A 23,572-nucleotide genomic window follows, 5' to 3' on the forward strand; every position below is an offset into this window, starting at 1 on the left:
ATGTACCAAATCTAGTGTAAAGGCTCTATTTAGTTGTAATTCAACCAATGAGAATTCACCTTTCTTTAGAAAAGAAATTAAATACAAAAGAAAAAGTTGATTAAAATCATGAATTGAAATTAATCCACTATGCCTGAGGCAAGACAAGAACTATCAGAAATGATTAAAGATCATAATTCAGAGGAGTACTTTCCCAGGCATTAAAAAAAAAAAAAAAAAAAAAAAACACCACTAGCCAAATATATGAAGTCAACTTTCTACAAATTTTTACTTTAAAAAGTTGCAAGTCACAATTAATTATAACCTGGCTATCATACATAATTATAACATCAAAATTAATTGATGGGTTGGATTTGTGGACATGAGAAATCATTAGAATACCAGGTAACTATATTCAGAATCATCTAGAAAAATCTACCATGATATTATTGAGATTGAGACATTCTCCTAACAAATGACTTCTCTGCTGGGGAACTGTACATTCAAATTCTGTTTAATTAGCATGAGCGGAGACAGCCATGTCACATAACATTTCTAATTTTCTTGGTATTATGCATATAACCTTTTTGCCCAAGCTGTGGCTGCCACTTGAGTAAAGCGCTCTCTGAATTTATGAGGTGGAAAAGAATCTATGGCTTTAAGTTTGAGGGATGTGTGAACTTATCCACCTCAATAGTGAGACTTCTGCTTTGACAATAAGAATATTATAAGAAACAGTTTGACTTTCTGAATTGTTTAGTCATATATATTATAAAAATAAAAATACTTACTACTCTTTTGACATCAAATTTGTGAATTTTTTTCCCTTGTCAGAAGCTAAATTTAGTTGTAATGAAGGAATGTTATCTATTCTGATAATTGCAGAGGATGGTATTTTGTGGAGTGGGAGGGGTCTCTCCTCAAGGATATTTTATCATTTGAACTGTACAATACTGATTATATTGCTACAACTTCAGAACTTGAGCTCTTTTTGAGGTTACCATCACTAAAAAGGAAACTTTGTAGAAGTGGTCAATGATGTCAACTCCAGAGATTCAAACAGAGGTTTAAAATTGTAATCCACCAAAACAAAAATTTCAGTGTTGAACATCCTGTACTTTGCAAAGGCCCAGTGAGAGTTGCTGCTTATGGAAGTCTTAAAATGTAAGAATGAGAATAAAACATGTTTTGCACTCTTGTAATCTGAAAGCAAATACATGGAAAGTCTGACCTGTAGGAAGTACAAAACATGAGTAATGCTGGCCATCTTCACAGAGGTTCTCCCTTTCCAATGCATGAGTGCTTGAATTCGAGAAAAACTGATAGTATGACCTTCAATAACGTGTTTTCTTAAGGCTCAAATTTTAATCAGTTACCCACTGTGTACATCTTTTGTCGTCATTTGCTACCCTTTCAGTCTCCATCATGTCAGAGAAAGCTTTCCTGGTTCCAGATGTACAAAGGGCCTTTGAATCAGATATCTGAGGACGGGAAGTTATAGGAAGAGCAGAATGCATTTTTAAGTCTGAGAACAAAGGGAATCTTGTTCAGCTGGGAGTTGGGGGAGGGCTCCAAGAATGCCTACTGATCTATTCATATTGTTTTAGATTCTTTTAGCCAGAAGTAGATGTGGCATATGTAAAGGAGACTTTTCACTGTTGTACAGTGCCACTAGACCAGTGATTTTCAACATGTGGTCCGCGGACCCTGAGGGTCCACATACTATGTCTAAAATTTCCAAAGGGGTCTGGCACCTCTATTTGAAATTTGTTAGGGGTCCGCAAATGAAAAGGTTGAAAACCACTGATCTAGAGCTATTGTCCCTTGTCCTTTACAACTGCAGAAGCCAGCTCTGACTTTAGCATTTCCTTTGGCCTCAAAATCTGGCCACTATTACTTGAAATACTAAACTGCGAAGGCTTCATCCCTCCCAGTCTACCTGGTACAGACTTAATAAACTCAGATATTCAAGATGTTCATTTGTCCTTTGACCAGGCTCAGAAAGATATATGTTCTTTTCTGTTCATATGTACTGATATACAGGTTCTTTGTAAAGATATCATCTCTTCCCATCTTGGTAGTTCACATTCACCTGTTATCAAGTTCCTCATCATTACCACGTTAATCTTACTCTTGATCTTGTCTAGCATTCTGAGCATAGTGGATAGTTAATGTGCCTTTTTTAAGAGTACCTATTGATGTAGCTTCAACTTGAGATAACTTATTTGAGGAACATATTTTTCAAACAAATTCATGTCCAACAGAATTGTTCTTTTTGGTTTCTGGACACTGATCAGCTGAGGACCTGAATGACCACTATTCAAATTTGCAACTTTGGCATCCAGGTTACATGGGGAAAAGGTGGCCACAGAAAGGAGAAACTTCTGCAGAATCATCATACGGAATAAGACACACTCAATGCATATACCATCTTTACCTTTAGCTTCATGGGGGTTGGGGGAACAAACTTTAGCATTATCAAGCAAGAATTAAGACCTATTGAATGGCTGTCATGATCCTCACGTATATCTCCTCTGAGATGGAAGCTTTTCTTCTGGTGGTTTAAAGTTGCATCCAGGTGTGGTCACCAGTATAGGTCACAAAGGCAATTTTTTCCCTGGTGTATTCTGGGCTGTTGGCGGGTTGTGTTTGCCTTTTTTTTGTTGTTGTTGTTGTTGTTGAAGTCTCTTTTCTCTGAAGCATCAGAGATGGCCATAGCTGGAGTTGGGATACTGGAGGAGGTGGGCTGGTAGTTTGAGGTGGAACCAAGAGTTCTCTTTCTCAGGTCCTTGGCTGGTCAGTTCTTGCTCAGATGCTCACTGTCTAACTTCCCTATATGGGGTAGGGAAAGAATTTTCCCCAAGTCAGACTGACCATGACCTTGAGGTTCTCTTCCCGCACTGTCCTCTGCAGCATGGGGTGCACGTCACATGCTACCATCGTCTGGGCTTAATCTCACCTGATCAATGCCCCTGCCATTGCAAAGGCCTCAGGTATTGGTGCACCACAGTCATTCCTGTTTTTCGTCTGTGGCACACAATAGTTAAGTTTCCAGAGTGCTGTAATACTTAAGTCTAATTCTGGTTGTTGGGTTTAGTGTGTGGCTGGCTGGGTGATGTTAGTGGCCTGTGATATAGAGGAGGTCAAACTAGTCTTACTCTCGGACTCTAAGATACTAGAACTTTTGAGTTGGAATTTAGTAATTTCTACACACACACACAGTCTCAGGGTGATCTGGCCCTTTAAAGGGATTGAGGCTCAGCCCTCCCTGTGACCGGTATAGCCTGCCTTCCTACATCAAGGGATTGAACGTAGGGATTATGGGACAAGGAGGAAGCATGTGGCTAAACCAGGCCTACTGATAGATAAAAGGGCAACCTATGGTCATTCCTGGGAAGCTTCCATTAAAGACCAAGCTGAACATACAGAAAGACACCATGGGATGAAAAACAGAGTAGTTTGTTACTGGGGAGACATGTCAATTATTTAGGTACTGAGGGAAGGAACCCATAGTAGAGGTTTCAGAGTAGCAGCTGTGTTAGTCTGTATTCGCAAAAAGAAAAGGAGTACTTGTGGCACCTTAGAGACTAACAAATTTATCTGAGCATAAGCTTTCGTGAGCTACAGCTCACTTCATCGGTTGCATACAGTGGAAAATACAGTGGGGAGATTTATATACATAGAGAACATGAAACAACGGGTGCTACCATACAGACTGTAACAAGAGTGATCACTTAAGGTGAGTTATTACCAGCAGGAGAGCGGGGGGGAAGGGGCGGGACCTTTTGTAGTGATAATCAAGGTGGGCCATTTCCAGCAGTTGACAAGAACGTCTGAGGAACAGTGGGGGGGGATAAACATGGGGAAATAGTTTTACTTTGTGTAATGATCCATCCACTCCCAGTCTCTATTCAAGCCTAAGTTAATTGTATCCAGTTTGCAAATTAATTCCAATTCAGCAGTCTCTCACTGGAGTCTGGTTTTGAAGTTTTTTTTGTTGAAGAATTGCCACTTTTAGGTCTGTAATCGAGTGACCAGAGAGATTGAAGTGTTCTCCAACTGGTTTTTGAATGTTATAATTCTTGACGTCTGATTTGTGACCATTTATTCTTTTACGTAGAGACTGTCCAGTTTGACCAATGTACATGGCAGAGGGGCATTGCTGGCACATGATGGCATATATCACATTGGTGGATGTGCAGGTGAACGAGCCTCTGATAGTGTGGATGATGTGATTAGGCCCTATGATGGTGTCCTCTGAATAGATATGTGGGCACAGTTGGCAACGGGCTTTGTTGCAAGGAGAGGTTCCTGGGTTAGTGGTTCTGTTGTGTGGTTGCTGGTGAGTATTTGCTTCAGGTTGGGGGGCTGTCTGTAAGCAAGGACTGGCCTGTCTCCCAAGATCTGTGAGAGTGATTGGTTGTCCTTCAGGATAGGTTGTAGATCCTTGATGATGTGTTGGAGAGGTTTTAGTTGGGGGCTGAAGGTGATGGCTAGTGGCGTTCTGTTATTTTCTTTGGGTGAATGTGGGTTCCCCCTATGCTGCCATCTTGTGAAGTAATATAGCCACTCCTGCCAGCATCAAGGGACTGACTGGCGCCCAGAAAAAACGAGAAGCTGATCTCAGGAGAAGGGATACAGATTGTTGTGTGCAGAGGACAGACCCTGAGAGGAAAGGCTATGCCCAACAAAGAGTCTGGGATGGAATCTTTGGGTTCTGTTTCAGTTTGGACTTTAATAGACTCCAGAAGAAGTCATGACTTGGATGGAGGGCTAAGTTGCTTCAGCAACCTAGTCATGCTAGAAACTGGTGGGAAACTATCTGACAGGAAGGCAAACTAAGGCAGAAGCAGAGCTTGAAGCTAGACCAAGTGTGAAGATTCAGTACATGTTTGTAGGTATCTATATCAGCTACAAACTGCATTTTGTTTTGTTAGCATTCTTTTGACTGTAAGACCGTGCTGTGCCTTCCTTGTTCTCTTTTTACCTCCATCTTGGATGATAATTCCAAGGGGTATAGATACAATACAAACAGTACTAATCAATAAAGTGTCATGACCATTGAATGACTTTGCTCTGGCAATAAAATGGGTATGCTAAAGAGTGTGGCCAAAGTTGCAAGAAACCAAAATTTTTCCAGTCAGGACTCAGGGTGGACTGTAATCAAGCAAGAGATCACCTGATGGTGGACCTTAAATCACTTGATGGGGCCTTAAGAGATGGACAAGGAGGGTCAAATGAAAGGAGGATAGAAGTTTTTAAAAGGACAGGGTCCACCCTGACAGCAGCTTCCCCATCCAGAATAAGATGGCCAGACCAGCCAGGAGGAAGGAAGGGAGCAGAGTCCTGTGGAACTGAAAAGAGACTGACCAAATCCCAAACAATGATCAAGAGTGTTGAAGAAACTTAGCCAGGGGTCTTACACAAATGTAGTCAATATAATAAAACTGCTTGCATCTCTTGTAATTTTTCCATGAATAAAGTATATTCAGCTTAGAAATCCCTTTGCAAAGTCTCTGTATTACTTGCTTCAACTCTCCCATGTTCCTGAAGGATTAAGCTATCAACTGGATTACCCATGGGATTGAAGGTCTAGGGAGGGTCTGTTTGATTGGGAAGACTTGGGAGGGTTCAACACCAGTCCTGGAGTCCAGGTCAGCTGGAACACAGGATCCTATTTCCTAGAAATAGTACCAGAAAAAAGTCTATGTATGAGTCTGTGGCTGGAGTCTGCCCAGATCCAGAAGAGCTCAGAAGCACATGGATGCACCAGTTGAATCAGTCCAAATAGCTGCCCGGTAAGGAGGAGCTCAGCCAGGACTGTAACACCAGGTAATTCCTATTATACCCACAAATTACAACAAAGCCACAGGACTGAAGTTTATCATTGCCTCAGTATTGAGAGCTCTTTTCTCCCTCAAAGAGGCTTTTCAGGAAATGATAGAAATGCACTCCTTTTGGAATTAGGGATGCAATGAAAACTACTAAGATTTTCATAAATATTTGAGGTGTTGCCAGTCTAGATAGGAAAGCCTTCTATTGGAAACGCTCCTTTTCATAAGTGATCTGGAGGAATCCCCTGCGGCAATGTCTGGAAGGAATTTGAAGAAACACTATCCTGAGATCTGTCAGAGTGTGTGCTAGTGATCACAGATCTCTCTGTCCCTTTCTCCTCCAAGACCAATACCTTCTAACCCATCCCTTCCAACCTGTCCTCATCCCAATCTTATCTCTTCTCCACCCTGACTCCTCATCCCAGTCTCCACTCATCTAATCCTCTCCCCTCCCCCAAGCTCCCCCCTCTCTCCAACCAGTCCCAGTTTCTCTCTCTCTCTCTCACACACACACACACACACACCCACCCACCACCTTGCTCCAATATGCTCCTCTCTCCCAGATCCAGTTCTTGCCCCTCCTGCATTTGAGTCAGGCAATCATCTTCTCCACCCTGCCTGGGACCAGCAGGGGGAGCATTGAGAGCACAGGGAGAATCTCCCTGATGTCAGTTCTCGTGCCTGTCGTCACTCCTGTAGCATCAACTGCAGAGAAAGTCCTTCTTATCTCTGTAGCTCTAAGAAGTCTCTGAGCAAGTGCAAACTATAAACCTCTGAGAAATCTCAACCTGGCCAAATTTGGGAGAATACTCAGGAGGACAGCAAAAGGCAGATTTGTCTTTTCTCAGGTGTGGGTTCAAAGTCCTTGGAGGCACCAAATTGCTGCAGAAGACATAGTTAGGGGCTTTTAAATAGACTAAGATTAACAATGAACATTAGAATAGACAAAATTAAGTAATAAGAAATTAGATACACAAGCAAGAGGAGCAGGCAGGAATAAAATATTTTCTAAAGTTACACACTATCATAAAAATATACAGAAAACTACTGGAACTAACAATACATGTCCCTATCATACATCTCAGAATGGAAAACAAAGAAGTCGCTTGTTATCTCAAACATATCTATTTTCTGAGTTCCCTATCCAATAAAGACCTGAAGCACTTGCCCCCAAACAAGGACCAACTGTTATGGCAATTAGGCCCAAAATCCACAACATCATCAGAACATCTGCTGGAGCCAGCAGATGATCTGCTTGATTCATAAAAGCTAATCCCAACCTAAAGTAGGAAGGCTTGGAATTGAACTTCAATAGCATATAGTGAGTTTATTCCCCCTAGTCTACTGGATTATATAGAACACTCCTAGGCACAACTCAGCTAAAAAACCTTACCTCCTACTGTGCATGTCTGTAGATATCCTAAGGAAGGAATCTATTGACTTTGTATATCCTACCTACTCTTTGCCTACCTGTAGAAACAGTATGTTTTGGTGAAGTGGAAATTAGAGATACTGCTGGTGTTTGAGATGCATCCCTATAGGCATGCAAGGGACTACAATGTGCCACGCACAGAGCCAGTCTCTCGCTGGGTCGAATTTGGGGTACTGTGGATGCAATTCGACAGTATTGGCCTCTGGGAGCTATCCCAGAGTGCTCCATTGTGACCGCTCTGGACAGCACTCTCAACTCAGATGCACTGGCCAGGTAGACAGGAAAAGCCCCAGGGACTTTTGAATTTCATTTCCTGTTTGGCCAGTGTGGCAAGCTGATCAGCACATGTGACCATGGAGTCCCAGAATTGCAAAAGAGCTCCAGCGTGGACTGAATGGGAGGTACTGAATCCATGCAGGCAGAATTCTGTTCCAAAAGATGAAATGCCAATTTATTTGCCAAAATCTCCAAGGGCATGATGGACAGAGGCTACAACAGGGACACTCAGCAGTGCTGTGTGAAAGCTAAGGAGCTAAGGCAAACCTACCAAAAAACAAAGGATGCAAATGGTTCCTCTGGGTCAGAGCCCATACACGCTGCTTCTAAGAGCTGCATGCAATTCTAGGGGGGGCCCCTACCACTACCCCACCACTGTCCGTGGACACCTGCAAGGGGGGAGTCTCATCCAATAGGGATGAGGATTTTGTGGAGGAGGAGGACAATGACGTGGTTGAGGATAGCGCACAGCAGGCAAGTGGAGAATCCCTTCTCCCCGGCAGCCAGGAAGCGTTCATCACCCTGGAGCCAATATCCTCCCAACCCTCCCAGGGCGGACTCCTGGACCATGAAGCCGGAGAAAGGTACACTCACCAGAGGTGCTTTGTAAATATAATACAGGGTTTAAAAGCAAGCATGTTTAATGATTAATTTGCCCTGAAGACTTGGGATGCATTTGCGGCCAGTATAGCTACTGGAAAAGTCTGTTAACGTGTCTGGGGATGGAGCGGAAATCCTCCAGGGACATCCCCATGAAGCTCTCCTGGAGGTACTCTAAAAGCCTTTGCCACATGGTGTGGGGAGGCCCACTCATGCTGAGCTGTTTGCGTTTGGCTGAGAGGGATCTTCCCTGAAACTAGCCACGGAGGGGGGTGGTGAAGCACATGTGCCATGTAATGTGAATCGCTTGATTCAGTGTGAAATAGCCTTCCCTTTGTTCTCTAAAATGTATCTTTTTAAATACTACTCTCCCTTTATTTTCCTCCCGCAGCTGCAAATGTTTCTACGCTCCCCCATCATCTCCGTCCCAGAGGCTAGCGCAGATTAGAAGGCAAAAAAAAAAAAAAGCAGTCGCGATGACATGTTCTCAAAGCTCATGCAGGCCTCCCACACTGAAAGAGCTCAGTAGAATGCGTGGAGGCAAACAATGGCAGAATCCAGGAAAGCGTTGAATGAACGCGATGAGAGGAGGGAGGATGCAATGCTGAGCCTAATGGGGGAGCAAATTGACATGCTCAAGCGTCTGGTGGAGCTGCAGAAAAGGCAGCAGGAGCACAGACCGCCACTGCAGCCCCTCTGTAACCGCCTGCCCTCCCCGACAAGTTCCATATCCTCCTCACCCAGATGCCCAAGAACATGAGGGGGTAGGGGGAGGGAAGGCTGCAGGCACCCAGCCACTCTACCCCAGAGGATTGCATAAGTTTTGAACTGTAGTGTGGCCTTGTCCTTCCCTCCTCCACCACCCCACCCGGGCTACCTTACGAGTTTTCCCCCCCGTGTTTGATGAATTAATAAAGAATGCATGATTTTGAAACAATGACGACTCTATTGTCTCTGAAAGCAGTGATCGAAGGGGGGAGGTTGGCTGGCTTACAGGGAAGTAGAGTCAACCAAAGGGGGTGGGTTTTCATCAAGGAGAAACAAACAGAACTGTCACACCGTAGCCTGGCCAGTCATGAAACCCGTTTTCAAAGCTTCTCTGATGCGCAGAGCGCCCAGCTGTGCTCTTCTGATCGCCCTAGGGTCTGGCTGCGTGTAATCAACCGCTAGGCAATTTGCCTCAACCTCCCACCCTGCCATAAACGTCTCCCCCTTACTCACACAGACATTGTGGAGCACACAGCAAGCAGCAATAACAGTGGGAATATTGGTTTTGCTGAGGTCTAACCTAATCAGTAAACTGCGCCAGAGAGCTTTTAAAAAGTCCAAAGGCTCATTCTACCACCATTCTGCACTTGCTCAGCCTGTAGTTGAACAACTCCTTATTACTGTCCAGGGTGCCTGTGTATGGCTTCATGAGCCACGGCATTAAGGGGTAGGCTGGGTCCCCAAGGATAACTATAGGCATTTCAACATCCCCATTGGTAATTTTCTGGTCTGGGAAGTAAGTTCCTTCCTGCAGCTGTTCAAACAGACCAGAGTTCCTGAAGATGCGAGCGTCATGCACCTTTCCCAGCCATCCCATGTTGATGGGACGTCCCTTGTGATCCACCAGTGCTTGCAGCACCATTGAAAAGTACCCTTTGCGGTTTACATACTGGCTGCCAAAGTGATCCGGTCCCAAGATAGATGGAACGCATATCCCTATCGACCCACCAGTTAGGGAACCCCACTGCAGAAAAGCCATCCACTATGACCTGCACATTTCCCAGAGTCACTACCTTTAATAGCAGCAGCTCAGTGACTGCGTTGGCTACTTGGATCACAGCAGCCACCACAGTAGGTTTACCCACTCCAAATTGATTCCTGACTGATCGGTAGCTGTCTGGCGTTACAAGCTTCCACAGGGCCACTTGCTTCTCAGCTGTGAGGGCCGCACTCATCTTGGTATTCTTTCGCTTCAGGGCAGGGAAAGCAAGTCACAAAGTTCCATGAAAGTGCCCTTATGCATGCAAAAGTTTTGCAGCCACTGGGAATCATCCCAGACCTGCAACACTATGCGCTCCCACCAGTCTGTGCTTATTTCCCTGCTATCTGTCTCTGGTATGGGAGCCACGTTTGTTTGAGCCACGTGCGAGCAATAAGAATGACCCGGGTTTTGTCCTGCCTGATCTTGTGAATGATCTGGCTCAGTAGTGGGATCGGCGGAAATGCATACAATAGTGGCACTTCCTATTTTACAAGAAGAGCATCGCCCAGGGAGTGGTGTCCCAACCCAGCTCAGGAGCAGTATTGTGGGCACTTAGCATTCTGAGCTGTTGAGAACAGATCTATAATAGTAAACCCCCATAGTCTGAATATGGCTGTGAGAGTTCCGGGATCCATCTCCCACTGGTGGCTTTGTAAGAAGTCCCTGCTTCATTGGTCCGCTGTTATGTTCTGACATCCCAGCAGATAGGATGCCAAAACGTCTATGTTAGTGATGCACCAATTCCAGAGGCGTATTGCCTCTGCACACAAGGGGCATGATCAAGCTCCCCCTTGGCGATTTATATAGAACATAAATGCTATATTTTCCATAAGGATCTTGATGGTCTTGTTCTGGATTAAAGGGAGAAAGTGCTCGAAAGCGTTTCAGACTGCCCTTAGCTCCAGTAAGCAGGTTAGAGTCTGCTGGGGACCAGTGGCCCTGGATCGTATTGTCATGTAAATGTGCCCCCCATCCCATGATGGAAGCGTCCGTCATGATTGCTACAGTCGGAGCTTTTTGTTGAAAGGAGATCTGCGCAGAAGTTCTGTGGTTTACCCTGTGGGGCATCGTGAGACATCTGTTGAGAGAATGTCTGTGAGGTATATATACAGGCCTGGCTTCGAACTGTAAGCTTCTCGTGCGGAGCCTGGAATATTTTGCGACAAACGTTGTCACAGCCATGTGCCCCAAGAGTTGTAAACACGTTCTGGAGGACGTTTGTGGGCGGTCCATCACTGTTGCAATTAGATTGGCTAAGGTGAGGAAGCATTGTTGGGGTAAGCTCGCTGTTGCTGTGAGACAGGCAAGGTAGGCTCCTATAAATTCCAGCTGTTGGACAGGAACCATGGTGGACTTCTGCACATTTATCTGTAACCTAAGGTCCACGAACAGGGTTATCGTGGTCTGTGTGGCGTTTATCACTGCCTGCTGCATTGGTGCCCTGAGCAGGCAGTCATCTAAGTATGGAAAAATTATCACCCTGGCTGCGGAAGTGAGCTGCAACAGCAGCAAGAAACTTGGGAAAAACCTTCGGGGCGGTTGATAGGCCGAAGGGTAGCACTCTGTATTGGAAATGCTGATTCCCTAGGTTGAATCTCAGGAACCTTCTGTACACCGGGTGAATGGTAACATGGAGGTCGAGGGCTGAGAGCCAATCTCTAATGCCAGAATTATTGTGGCTAGAATCTCCATTTTGAAACATTGTGTTCTCACGAATTTGTTGAGTTTTTGTTAATCCAGGATGGGTCTCTACCCTCCAGTCTTTTTCAGAGTAAGAAAGTAATGGGAATAAAACCCTCTCCCCGTGTGTTGAGTTGGTACGGGTTCCACAGCACCTAATTGTACGAGGTGGTTTATTTCCTGTTGTAACAGGTGCTCGTGAGAGGGGTCCCTAAAGAGGGATGGGGAAGGGGGGTGGGTAGGTGGAATAGAAATAAAGAGGATGGAGTAACCCTTCTGGATAATTTCCACATCCCATTTGTCTGTAGTGATGTTGTTCCAGATTTTGTAATATAGTGACAGACTGTCTCCAAAATGGGCTGGAGACGGGATATGGTTCCGGAATCAAAGAGTGTGGAGGTCTTGTGCCCTTGACCACATCTTCCAAAAATGATTGTCTGGAGGTGGATGGTTGAGACATGGAAGGCTTCTCTCAGTTTTGCTGGCGTCTTGTCTCCGTTTACATTGTTGGTCATACCGTCTTTGGGGCTGGGAGTATGGGACAGCCCAGAATCTCTGGTTATAAAACCTGCCTTGTTTCTTTTTGTTTGCAGGTACATAGATGTCCAGGGTTTTTAAGGTCACCCAGGAGTCATTTAAGGTGTGTAAAGACACATTGGTGTTTTCTGCAAACAATTTTTGCCCCTCAAAGAGTAAGTCTTCAACAGTGGCTTGAACCTTCTTTAGGAACCTGGAGAGATGGAGCCAGGATGCCCAGCACATTACCACTGATATAGCAATGGTCTGTGCTGCTGTGTCTGCAGAGTCGAGAGAGGCCTGCAGGGCTGTTCTGGCAGTGAGAGCACCTTCAGAAATGTTTGCTTTCTGCAGTTCTTTTCTGTCATCTGGCAGACTTTCAATGAAAGCTGATGTCTTGGAGAACAGATTATGTGTATATTTTGCCAACAAGGCTGAAAAGTTAGCTATGCGGAACTTCAGCATAGCTGAGGACTAGGGGTCATTCTAGACTGGTCGTGTTTTCCCCCTTTGATTAACCACCTCTACCACCAGTGAGGGAGGAGCTGTGGTGGGAGTCTGCCAAATTATTTTTGCAGGGTCCATTATGGAGTCATTAATAGGCAGTGTTATCTCTGCTGTTGGGGATGCCCGAAGTATATCTGTGAGCCTGTGTTGGGTTTCTGGTAGCTCTGGTTAAGGAAATGTCCAGAGATTCTGCTACCCTTTTGAATAGGGTCCTGGAAATCATCCCCCAAAGTGCAGGGTGGTGGCATTACCATTTCGTCCGGTGATAAAGACAAAAATGTGGGTGAGTGGCAGGGTATCACCTTCAGGTTTGTCCTCAGGCTTCTCGAGCTCTTCATCCTGCATCTGAGGGTGCTGGGACAGTTGGTGAAGGGGACCGTGTTGTTCTGGACCTTGTTGGGTTGGGGGGGGGGGCTGAGGTTCTGGGCCGTATATATGGCCCAGGGATCCCAGTATGGCCAATTAGGTGGGAAGGTCATAGGAGGCGTACCCATGGTTGAGCTTGCCAGCCTTGTATGCCTGCAGATGTTTGGTGCTGAGAGTGTCCTGATTTAGGGAAGGAGTGGCGAGGGATATATAGCCCTGCGTCATCCTCTTCTTCCTCATTGCTGGAGAGGGGAGGGGCTGACCCACTGGGAGTGGACACCAGGCTTGGTCCTGGTCTAGCTGGGATACCATTGGTACCAAATAGGGGAGCCCTAGGCATTGAAGCAACTATCGGGTCCGCCTGTCTCATGAGTTGCTGTGGAACCATAGGACTGGTGCCAGGGGAGGCAGCATGCACTGACTAGGAATCAGGGTCAGAGCTGTCTGTGCCGATGACTTGCTGTGTTGTTTAGGTACAACAGGTGCCACCACTGCCCTGCTCGGTGCTGAGGTTTTCTTCGGCTCCATCAGTGCTGAGCTGGGAGGTTTGGCTTTAGTGTGCATACCTCCATGAGAGCTTGCCGGCATACGGTCTTTAGCTCCTTGGGAAGTCTTTGTGCCAGACGTTCCTGTTGCCTCATGGTCTGGCGCTCTCGGTGCAGTCAGTACCAGAGCAGATTTTTCACTCAGTGATCACTTTCTTTTAGGTGAATCTCATTGTAGGGATGAGTGAGACCACTTTTTGGTAACCTTCTGGGGAGCAGGCTCCTTAGTAGCCGTTTTTGAAGTAGAGTCCGTCAGACGCTGCCGCTGGCGACCATTGGCCAGGAGACATCCTGGACTCAGGGTAGGAGGTTGGTCTGAGGGATTTCTCCATCATTAGGAGTTTCAACTGTAGATCCCTGGCCTTCTTTGTCCTAGCAATCACTTTGCAGTGTGGCACTTTTGAGCAATGTGTGTGACACCGAGGCAGTGGACACACTGAGTGGCCATCTGAGACTGGTATCGGAAGTCTGCAAGTCAAGCAGTGTTTAGATCCAGGAGAGCTGGGCATGCCAGAAAGGGTACTTGCTTTGGAGAAAGAAGAGGAATAAGCCTGTTCTTGTTTCTCTCGTTGTCTTTCAAAGCCAAGGACCCGCTGAAGAAGTAGGGTGAAAGGGAAGGGGAAAGGTATAAATTTTTTTTAATAAAGAAAAACTACATGAAATATAAAATATAGGCTATAAAGAACTAAACGATAGGCTAACAATACCAGGAAAAACAGAAAACTATTGAGCTATCTAAGGTAAGAAAGGCGCTGCTGTCACTCTGACTCAAGGCAAACGCGGAAGAGAAGAAACTGGGGGACTATTGGCTGTGCACAGTAGACAACCACTCTGAACAGTGTGAGATGGCTGATGCGCGGGCGTGGCCAACCAGGTACTGCTACTACAAATCTCTGATTACAAACGCAGCATGCCAAGACACCTAAAGTGGAGCACCCACAGGGACATGCCTCGAAGAAGCAGCATTAGTACCATTATACAAGGCACTGGTGAGACCTCATCTGGAATACTGCATGCAATTCTCGTCTCCCACTTTTACGAAAGATGAATTCAAACTAGAGCAGATGCAGAGAAGGGCTACTCGGATGATCCGAGGAATGGAAAACCTACTTTATGAGAGGAGACAAACAGCTTGGCTTGTTTAGCCTAACCAAAAGAAGGCTGAGGGGAGATAGGATTGCTCTTTATAAATATATCAGAGGGATAAATACCAGGGAGGAAGGGGAGTTATTTAAGTTAAGCATCAACGTGGACACAAAAACAAATGGACATAAACTGGCCATCAACAAATTAGGCAAAGGTTTCTAACCATCACAGGAGTGAATTTCTGGAACAGCCTTCCAACGAAGCAGTGGCGGCAAAAAACCTAACTGAGTTCAAGACTGCACCTGATAAGTTTATGGAGCCGATGGTATGATGGGACTGCCTACAATAGCAGGTGGCCCATCAACGACTACTTTTAGCAAATATTCCCAAACGGCTAGAGATGGGATACCAGATGAAGAGGGCTCTGAGTTACTACAAAGAATTCTTTCCCAGGCGTCTGCCTGGTGAGTCTTGCCCACATGCTCAGGGTCTAAGTGATCACCATATTTAGGGACGAGAAGGAATTTTTTCCTGGGTCAGGTTGGCAGAGACCCTGCAGCATGGGGCATAGATCACTTTCAGAGTTAAACTAGTGCAAATGGTGAATTCTATGGAACTTGAAGTCTTTAAACCATGATTTGAGGACTTCAGTAACTCAGCCAGATGTTAGGGGTAAAGGAGTGGGTGGGTGAAGTTCGGTGGTCTGCAATGTGCATCAGCATTTCTCAAACGTGGCCGCATGCGGCCATCAGGGGCTTTTCTTGACGCCACAGCCTCCTGGGCAGTGACTGGGGGTAGGAGGGGTCAGCAAGGAGAGGTTGCGTCCTGCCCCCTTCTTGAGCCACAAACATTAGAGGAGCAGACAGCCGATGTGAGTTTCCCACCTTCCCGAGGGCAGTGGAGCTCAGGCTTCCGGCTTCAGCCCTGGTGTGGCAGGCGGCAGGTTCTGGTCACGTGTCGGCAGGCTCTAGGCTCCGGGCTTTGGCTGCACAGCTGCAGTCTCCTCCCTCAGGCCACTGGGCTTCAGGCTCATACACACACCCCTTGTCGCCTCTGGTTCCTGCTGCCGCCCCAGTCCCTCACCCCCATCATCCTTGGCCCCCACTGCCTCCCATCTCCCCATCCAAGGCTTAATTTGTCCCCCAGCTTTCCAGGGCTGAGTAAGTCTGCTGTGAAAAGAGATATTTGCATGTTTGTTAATATCGCTTTTCACTGCCTCTCAGCTAGCTAACAAGTCTCTGCTGTGAAAAGTGATATTAAATATCCAAATATCACTTATCACAGAAGTGGACTTTCTAGCCAGCAAATCTAAAAAAAAACAACAACAACAAGAAGACAAGAACATGCAAAGCATCTTGTGTTTCTATTCTGTTTGGGTCCAGTAAATAGAGACAACTGTATGTTATTACTGAGTCTGCAAAAACACCCCTACATAAATAAATTACTATGATTGGACATGTATATGCACGAATGTATTTGTTTTTCCTGAAGTATTTTAGGAAAAATTGTCAAAGCAGCCACCAGCAAGAGTTGGTGGCCGCACACTGAGGCCACCAAAAAATTTGTTGTGAGAACCCCAGGACTAGATGATCATAATGGTCCCTTCAGACCTTACAGTCTATGAGTAGAAGGTATCCATGCTGGACCAAAGCCAGGAATTTCATGCCAAGGGCAATCCTGCCAAGATCATGTTCAGCAACATGGTTCTCTGCACAGCTGCATTCTTACATTAATCGAGGAGTTGTCTATGATCTTTCACATCTGCTCTTGGAGGGCTTACAATCAAGATGTGACATTGCCCAGTGACCCAAGGCATATTAATATATCAACACAAAAGTAAATGGCATTTATTTCTCATCTTTTGGCTCTAGATTTAAGATTAATTCTATTCATTAGGAGCATTAGCAGAAAGAGGAGATTTTAAAAAGGTTTCTACATAGTTTGCCTAGCAGCCTGGAAAAATGTGAAAGGTACAATAGACTGTTTTTTTAAAAAAAAAAAAAAAAAAACAGGAATTCCCAGCAAAAAAAAAAAAAAAAAAAAATTAACCTTAAATCTTCTTCAAATGGACTAGATAGCTCAAGAAACTGTAATGGGATACAGAACCTTTAAATTCTATGTCACTCATCGAAAATGTGGTTCACATCAGTAGTAACGAAAATTTATCAGCTAATGACTATTCAGTAGCCTATGTGAAATGAGTTCAGTAGTCTCAGTGCACTTCCTAGCATACAACTGTCTACATGACAAAAACCATTGTTACAATTACACTATGTTAAGTCTCTGCTGAGGGGACAAGAACTGAATTGATTTAGAGGCTGAATTCCCCTTAAGGTTTACCTGACATCTTTACACTGCAGTTTATCCAGTCCAACAAATAAATATAATAAAAGATTTTTACTTACTTGGATCAGATTTTGAAAATGTGTCTCTGTCCAAAAGGTTTCTGTTAAAGAAAGACAGATAAATGACACTGCTACTAAAACAGAGAAAGACGATCTCAAAGAAAACAATGATAATTTCTTTCTGATTGAAAGCCTCTACAATGTATACATGATTAAAAACAGTTTATTTAAGGAACATAAGGGGACAGTTGGCTCTCCTCCATCTCTTACGCATATCAGAATTACTCAGAGCTAGTATTCTGCCAATCTCAAAACGTTACACTTTTCAGTTTGTCACACAATTCTGGTGCATATAAACTGTAGATTGTAGACTCAACTACCACAAAGGGTAAAGAAGCAAAACACTCTATCATTAAAAATATATTTTTAAATGTAATGTCCCACAGGAACTGAAATAACTTTAAGCTGTCATGGTAATTTGCGAGTTTATTATTTCAGCTTTAAGCTAAAAGTAACACCCCCCCCCCCCCCCCCAAGATTTAGAACAAATCTTTCAAGTTGGGTAGATCTCTACCTAAACCAAGCTTCTAGGCTCAACCTAATCTTTCCAGGCTAAAACAGTCTTTTGGCCCTGGATCCCTCTAGTAAAGTGTTCTGTGTCCAAGCTCTCATTATTTGATTACACTTGGTATCTTACCTACAAATGTAGTAATTGCGTAACTATACAGTTCACTATTGTTAAACTATCATTAATGCAAACTAGGAAACTTAGTTTGTACCCACAGCATCCACTTGGGGAGTTAGAGAGCAGTATTTTGGTGCACACTGCTTTTCACATCCCGTAGTCCCAGCTGTGGGGTAGTGTAGAAATAGCATGGGTAAAGAGGAAGTGGTCAATCTTAATACTGCTCTACTGTTTCTTCTTTCAGTTTAAATAATTACATAGTTCTTCCAGTGTTGTATTTTGCTGAAGTAACCAGTAAAAATTAAAATGGATTTTTTATTTTTGAGTAACAGTGGTCCTCTTTCCTTTCTCTTATCCTAAACTCTCTCCAGTATTAGGCTTTGTGATGACATTTGGTCATTCTTAATTTATTTCATTAGGATTAAAATGAACACTATCCACATATGTACACTCATAGTAATTTCAGACATAATCATCATACTGAATCAGATGAGTGGCCCATCAAAGTCTAATACCCTATATTTGACAATGTCCAATACCAGCTGCTTCGGAAAAAGTTACAAGAAACTCTGTAATAACAATTAAAAATTTCCTCCTAACTAAAAGTTATACATGTCAAGACAAACTATATGAAAATGGCATTAAGGTTGGGAGTACATACCAATAAATAAAGTAAAATACATTACAGGTGTTTCAATTATCCCAAAAATCAAGTGTTATAAATCCCCAAAATTCACAATTAAATATAGAAGAAATCCAAACATGTTGGGGTATGGAAATCCTTAATCAGGATACCAAACCACCTTAGTGTACTAAGTGTACACCTTAGTGTACTTACTAACATTCGGGGGGGGGGGGAGGGTTTGGTTGGCTAGCTCCCAGTACTAAAAGGGGAAGGGTCTATGGGAAATCAGGACCCTGAGACTGATAGTCCCCAGGAACAATGGGGAGAGGCCAATGCTCCAAGTCAGCCTGAATGACAGGGCGAGCAGGCTAATCAGGGAGTCAGGAGGCCAGGGAGGTCCCATCCTCCGTGTGAGCTGGATTTGCCTGGGTCAGACAGATTGGGGCTGAGCTAAGGAGAAAGCAGGGGCCCAAGATAAGCTGGGGAGCAGAGCTGTGCCAGATCCAGAGGGACCAGAAAAGCAACCCAGAGAGAGCAGACCCTATCCTGGGAGCAGAGCTGCAGCCCCAAAGCCAGAGGCACAGCCCAGAGAGAGCAGACTTGCCCTGGGAGGAAAGCTACAGCAACCAGAGCCAGAGGGGCCAGAAAAGCAGGCCAGGGAGCTGGAGGCAGAGCAGCAGCGCAGAGACAGAGTGGTGGAGCTGAGACTGAAGCAATCTGGAGCTGGGTGCAGTGAGCAGCTGGAGAGAGCGAGGGGGACCCTGGGCAGCAGGCCCAGCACAGGGAGACGCCTCAGCCAAGAGGCTCTGCAGGCCAGGCTTAGATCGTAACGCCGACAGGGCGGGGGCAACACTGGGCAGAAGGTTCCTACCACTTAGGGCCTGAGAGCGTGTGGCCACCACCAGAGCAAGTGTCCAACCCACAGCATCCCTCCATCAAAGCCAGGGCCTAAGAAGAAGGCCTGGGACTTACAAGGAACAGACTGTGAACCGCCCTGACATTCCAGAGACACTATTTGTGATATTCCCTGCCACAGAGAGGGTTGATGTGTTTCCTTTAACCTTTCCCATTTTTCCTTATTCTTTTTAAAATTAATTGATTAAATAACTTGCATTTGCTTTAACTTGTATGTAATGGTCAGAGAAGTGAGTCAGCAGTGTGCCCTTGTTGCCAAGAAGGCCAATGGCATTTTGGGATGTATAAGTAGGGGCATAGCGAGCAGATCGAGGGACGTGATCGTCCCCCTCTATTCGACATTGGTGAGGCCTCATCTGGAGTACTGTGTCCAGTTTTGGGCCCCACACTACAAGAAGGATGTGGATAAATTGGAGAGAGTCCAGCGAAGGGCAACAAAAATGATTAGGGGTCTGGAACACATGACTTATGAGGAGAAGCTGAGGGAACTGGGATTGTTTAGTCTGCAGAAGAGAAGAATGAGGGGGGATTTGATAGCTGCTTTCAACTACCTGAGAGGTGGTTCCAGAGAGGATGGTTCTAGACTATTCTCAGTGGTAGAAGAGGACAGGGCAAGGAGTAATGGTCTCAAGTTGCAGTGGGGGAGGTTTAGGTTGGATAGTGAAAAAGTTTTTCCTACTAAGAGGGTGGTGAAACACTGGAATGCGTTACCTAGGAAGGTGGTAGAATCTCCTTCCTTAGAAGTTTTTAAGGTCAGGCTTGACAAAGCCCTGGCTGGGATGATTTAATTGGGGATTGGTCCTGCTTTGAGCAGGGGGTTGGACTAGATGACCTCCTGAGGTCCCTTCCAACCCTGATATTCTATGATTCTAAGTGCCCAGTGCAGACAGAGTACCCTGGAGTGGGGACACCCTAGCCCCTGTCCTAGGTAACCACAGCAGGGTTGGGGGGGGGGGGGGGTCGAGCCCTCCAGGAATTCTGGGCCCAGCCTTGTTGGGGTTACGAGGACTCTGCCAAACAGGAGAGTGGAAGGGGAGTCCTCAAGGGCAGGGAGACCACTGGGTAAAGGAAGTGGGGGAGAGGACTCAGATCCTTTTGCTAGCCCACTTCACTGGGGTAGTGCAGAAGCCAGGAAAGTTCCCCACAATAGCAGAACTATTCCCCACTTACATTAGCTCCCCACTGTAGCAATTGTGTGCAATAGCTTTATGATTATGGAATTTTAGGTTTGTGGTCAACAATTAAACTAATTATTTAAGACATATTTGATCTTCTTTCATGTTGCTATAGGGCAGAGTTAAGGTCATCTGTTTCTATGCCATTCATTAATTTTCTACATTTTTACAATGTCTCCTCTTTTCATCTCAATTTTCTCAACTCATCTCTAAGCCGCTTCTATTTCTAGTGCATATCTTTTATAGAAATTGAGTGACCAGAACTGAAGACAGTATTCTAGGTGAGGTTACATAACTGATTTAATAAATTGAAAATCACATTTCCATAGTATTCCCTATTCCATTAAGTACATAGTCTAACATTTACTTGACTACTGTTGCACAGTGAGCAAAAGGTCTTTATCAAACTGTCCGTAAAAATGCAAGTCTTTTTTGTAACTTTGTTTAAAACCAGTAAGGTGTAAGTATTCATAAAGTCTAATGCTAGAAAGGACTGCTGTGATCATCTAGTCTGACCTTCTGCATAACACAGGCCACAGAACTTCCCAAAACCAATGCCTGTTTGAACTAGGCAGAGCATATCTTTTAGGCAAACATCCTATCTTGATTTAAAAATTACTAGTGATGAAAAATACTGGCCTCCTCTTTACCTCCCACCCCAAATTTTGGGTCATCTGCAAAATTTATTTAGTTATGATTTTTTGTTTTCTTCCAAGTCATTGATAAATATAGTTAAAGGGCATAGGGCCAAGAACTAATCGATGTGAGACCGCAGTAGACATACCCTCACTCAACAACAATTCCCCTTTTACAATTAAATTTGGAAACCTGTCAGTTATGCGGTTTTTAATCAGTTTAACGTATGCCATGTTAGTGTTATATCGTTCTAATTTCTTAATCAAAATGTCATGCAGGATCAAGTCATATGGCCTACAGAAGTCTAAATCTATTAATCTTTATCAACCAAACTTGATATCTTTTTTTGATAAGATTGCAAGTTAGACAGGATCTATTTTTACATAAGCTCATGTTGATTGGCATTAATTACATTACCCTCCTTTAATTCTTTATCAGGCACTCCATTATTTTGCCTAGGATCACTGTCATGGAAACAGACCCATAATTACCCAAGTCATCTCATTTACCCTTTTTAAATACTTGGCACAACATTAACTTTCTTTTACTCTTCTGGAACCTCCCTAGTGTTCCAAGAGTTATCAGGAAGGGCGGAGGGGGGGGAAGAAACATTAACAGTGAAGCAAGCTTCTCAGCCAACTCCTGGATGCAAGGTACCTGGACCTGTTGATATTAAATGTCTAACTTTAGTACCTGCTATTCAACATCTTTCTGAACTGTTATTGGAATGGAAAGCATTTCTTCATCATCAATCATCATCTGATAGGACTACATCATCTGTTTCTCCTCTTCCCCCACCACAAAACAAAAATATTTATTGAACACTTCTGCCTTTTCATTATTGACTATTCCACAATTTCCATCTAGTAATGGACCAACAAAAAATTCTTCCCAATATAATTTACAAACCCCTTCTTATCGTCCTTTACTCTGTTGGCTATAGATTGATTAGGTTTACCCGACTGGCCCACACAGACAAAAATAGGTGGAGCATCACATCTTCAACTGGTATGGAGATCACCCTTGGGCTTAAGGATGAGACAGGTGCCCAGAGACCCGAGTCAGGCAGCAATGCACAAATCTAGAGGCAGAAACTTAGGCACCTAGGGAACTTTTACAGCAGAAATCTAGCCGCAGAGTGAATTCAAGTGCCTAAAGAGTTATGCGGCAGCTTAGTAGGGGTTTTTATGGATCACAGCAGCACCTAACTCTTTGTTTTCCGTCTCAGGATACTTGAACCAGGTTGCTTTTGGAAGTGGCATCAGTATGCAGAAACCAAAAAACACATTTCTTTAAGCCAGGGCATTATAGAGAAGAGATCTGATGATGTTGAAGAAATGATTATAGAAGAAGCCAGCATCATATTTATAGAATCTAATTTCTTTTTGGTCTCCCTCTTTTGATCTCCACAGAGCCTCTTTTTTCTGAGAGCTCAGGAGGAAGTGGAGATACACAGGGCCATTTAAGCAGATAGTCTTTTTTGTGTCGCCATTGCATGTACTAACGGAAGAAAATTCCAGCACCTTTATAGGTACTTTTTGATCTTTGGATCCTCTGGAGAGCCCGTCTCATCAAATGGGATCAAAATCTCTCATCTTTGACTGAACCTGACTAAGGACAAGAAAGAGGAGTCAATCTTCAGGTCAGAAGAGAGTCTGATGGCCTTAACCCAGCATAATCTCATATAGAGATACTTTAATGATTGACTTCTTTTCAGGCTTGGAGCATACAGAGAAATGTGCGGGGGTGAAATCTACAGATTTCTCAAAAGACCTGCCTTTCCTATGGCTCATCTTGAGGGGGATCCTGAGCAGGAGGTTAAGTTGCTTGCTCAGGCAGCTTGAGAGAAATTAATTAATCCAATGAAGACCTCTATGCCTTTATTAGGGAATAACTGACCTGAATCTTCTTCCAGAGTATTTAAGAGGGAGGAAAGTTCTCCTTCATCAATTGAGGACTAGAACAAATACTTGTTTAATCTAGACAACCCTCAAAAGAAAAGGTCTCTTTGTTTTGCAAGTTGGGAAGTAGTATCATGTTTATGGCCCAGTGATGAAAGTCCTGAAAGGAAGAAGAAGAGAACCATCCACACTGGCTGGAGTAGGATACAGGGTCAGGAGGTCAGAGGAGGGAGGGAGAGCCCATCACCCAGAACATCTACATGGTTTGGATGTATGAGGTGCCAGCTTAAGAAAGAGTGAGGCGGGTTAAAGACATCCGAATAAGTTTCTTGTTCTATTTAAAGAGTAGTAACAATAAAGCAGAAAGAACTAGCCTAATTATTCCATACATAAAATAGTTCTTAGTGAATGAAATTATTAACTTTACTGTAGTGTAACCTCAGTCGAACCAATAAAATAAAAACCTCTTATTTCCCTAAATTGTGCAGCTATTATAATCATACTACATTTAGCCTAAAACTTGAAGATACTGTACCACACTTGATTAAATCAGACCAGTATTCACTAATCCAGTCAGCTGCTGTAGCTAAGTATAAAATAAAAATCACTGATCCCTATGTTGTTTTATGTGGTTTAATTTATACAATTTATACATTAGGGTAATTTATACATTATGCATGGACTGATTAAAAAAACTGACCTAGATTATAAAGGTAACA

General features: G+C 44.2%; 1 protein-coding gene across 6 annotated transcripts in view; it reads right to left on the bottom strand.

Annotated features, from left to right (window-relative positions):
• Positions 1-23,572, bottom strand: part of CPNE8 (copine 8) — a 284,253-nt gene that overhangs the window by 245,557 nt on the left and 15,124 nt on the right. For 5 of the 6 annotated variants that reach the window (XR_013348079.1, XM_077835107.1, XM_077835129.1 and 2 more), the window contains one exon: positions 16,977-17,017. Coding sequence is in view for 4 of the 6 variants with exons in the window: in XM_077835107.1 (XP_077691233.1) it covers positions 16,977-17,017 (41 nt within the window). In the remaining 2 variants the exon portion in view is untranslated. Of the gene's footprint in view, positions 1-5,555; positions 5,661-16,976; positions 17,018-23,572 lie in introns of those variants that run through there. The other variant, XM_077835124.1, reaches the window with a different exon arrangement.

This window comes from Eretmochelys imbricata, chromosome 1 (assembly GCF_965152235.1).
Source record: "Eretmochelys imbricata isolate rEreImb1 chromosome 1, rEreImb1.hap1, whole genome shotgun sequence".
Taxonomy (NCBI): domain Eukaryota; kingdom Metazoa; phylum Chordata; order Testudines; family Cheloniidae; genus Eretmochelys; species Eretmochelys imbricata.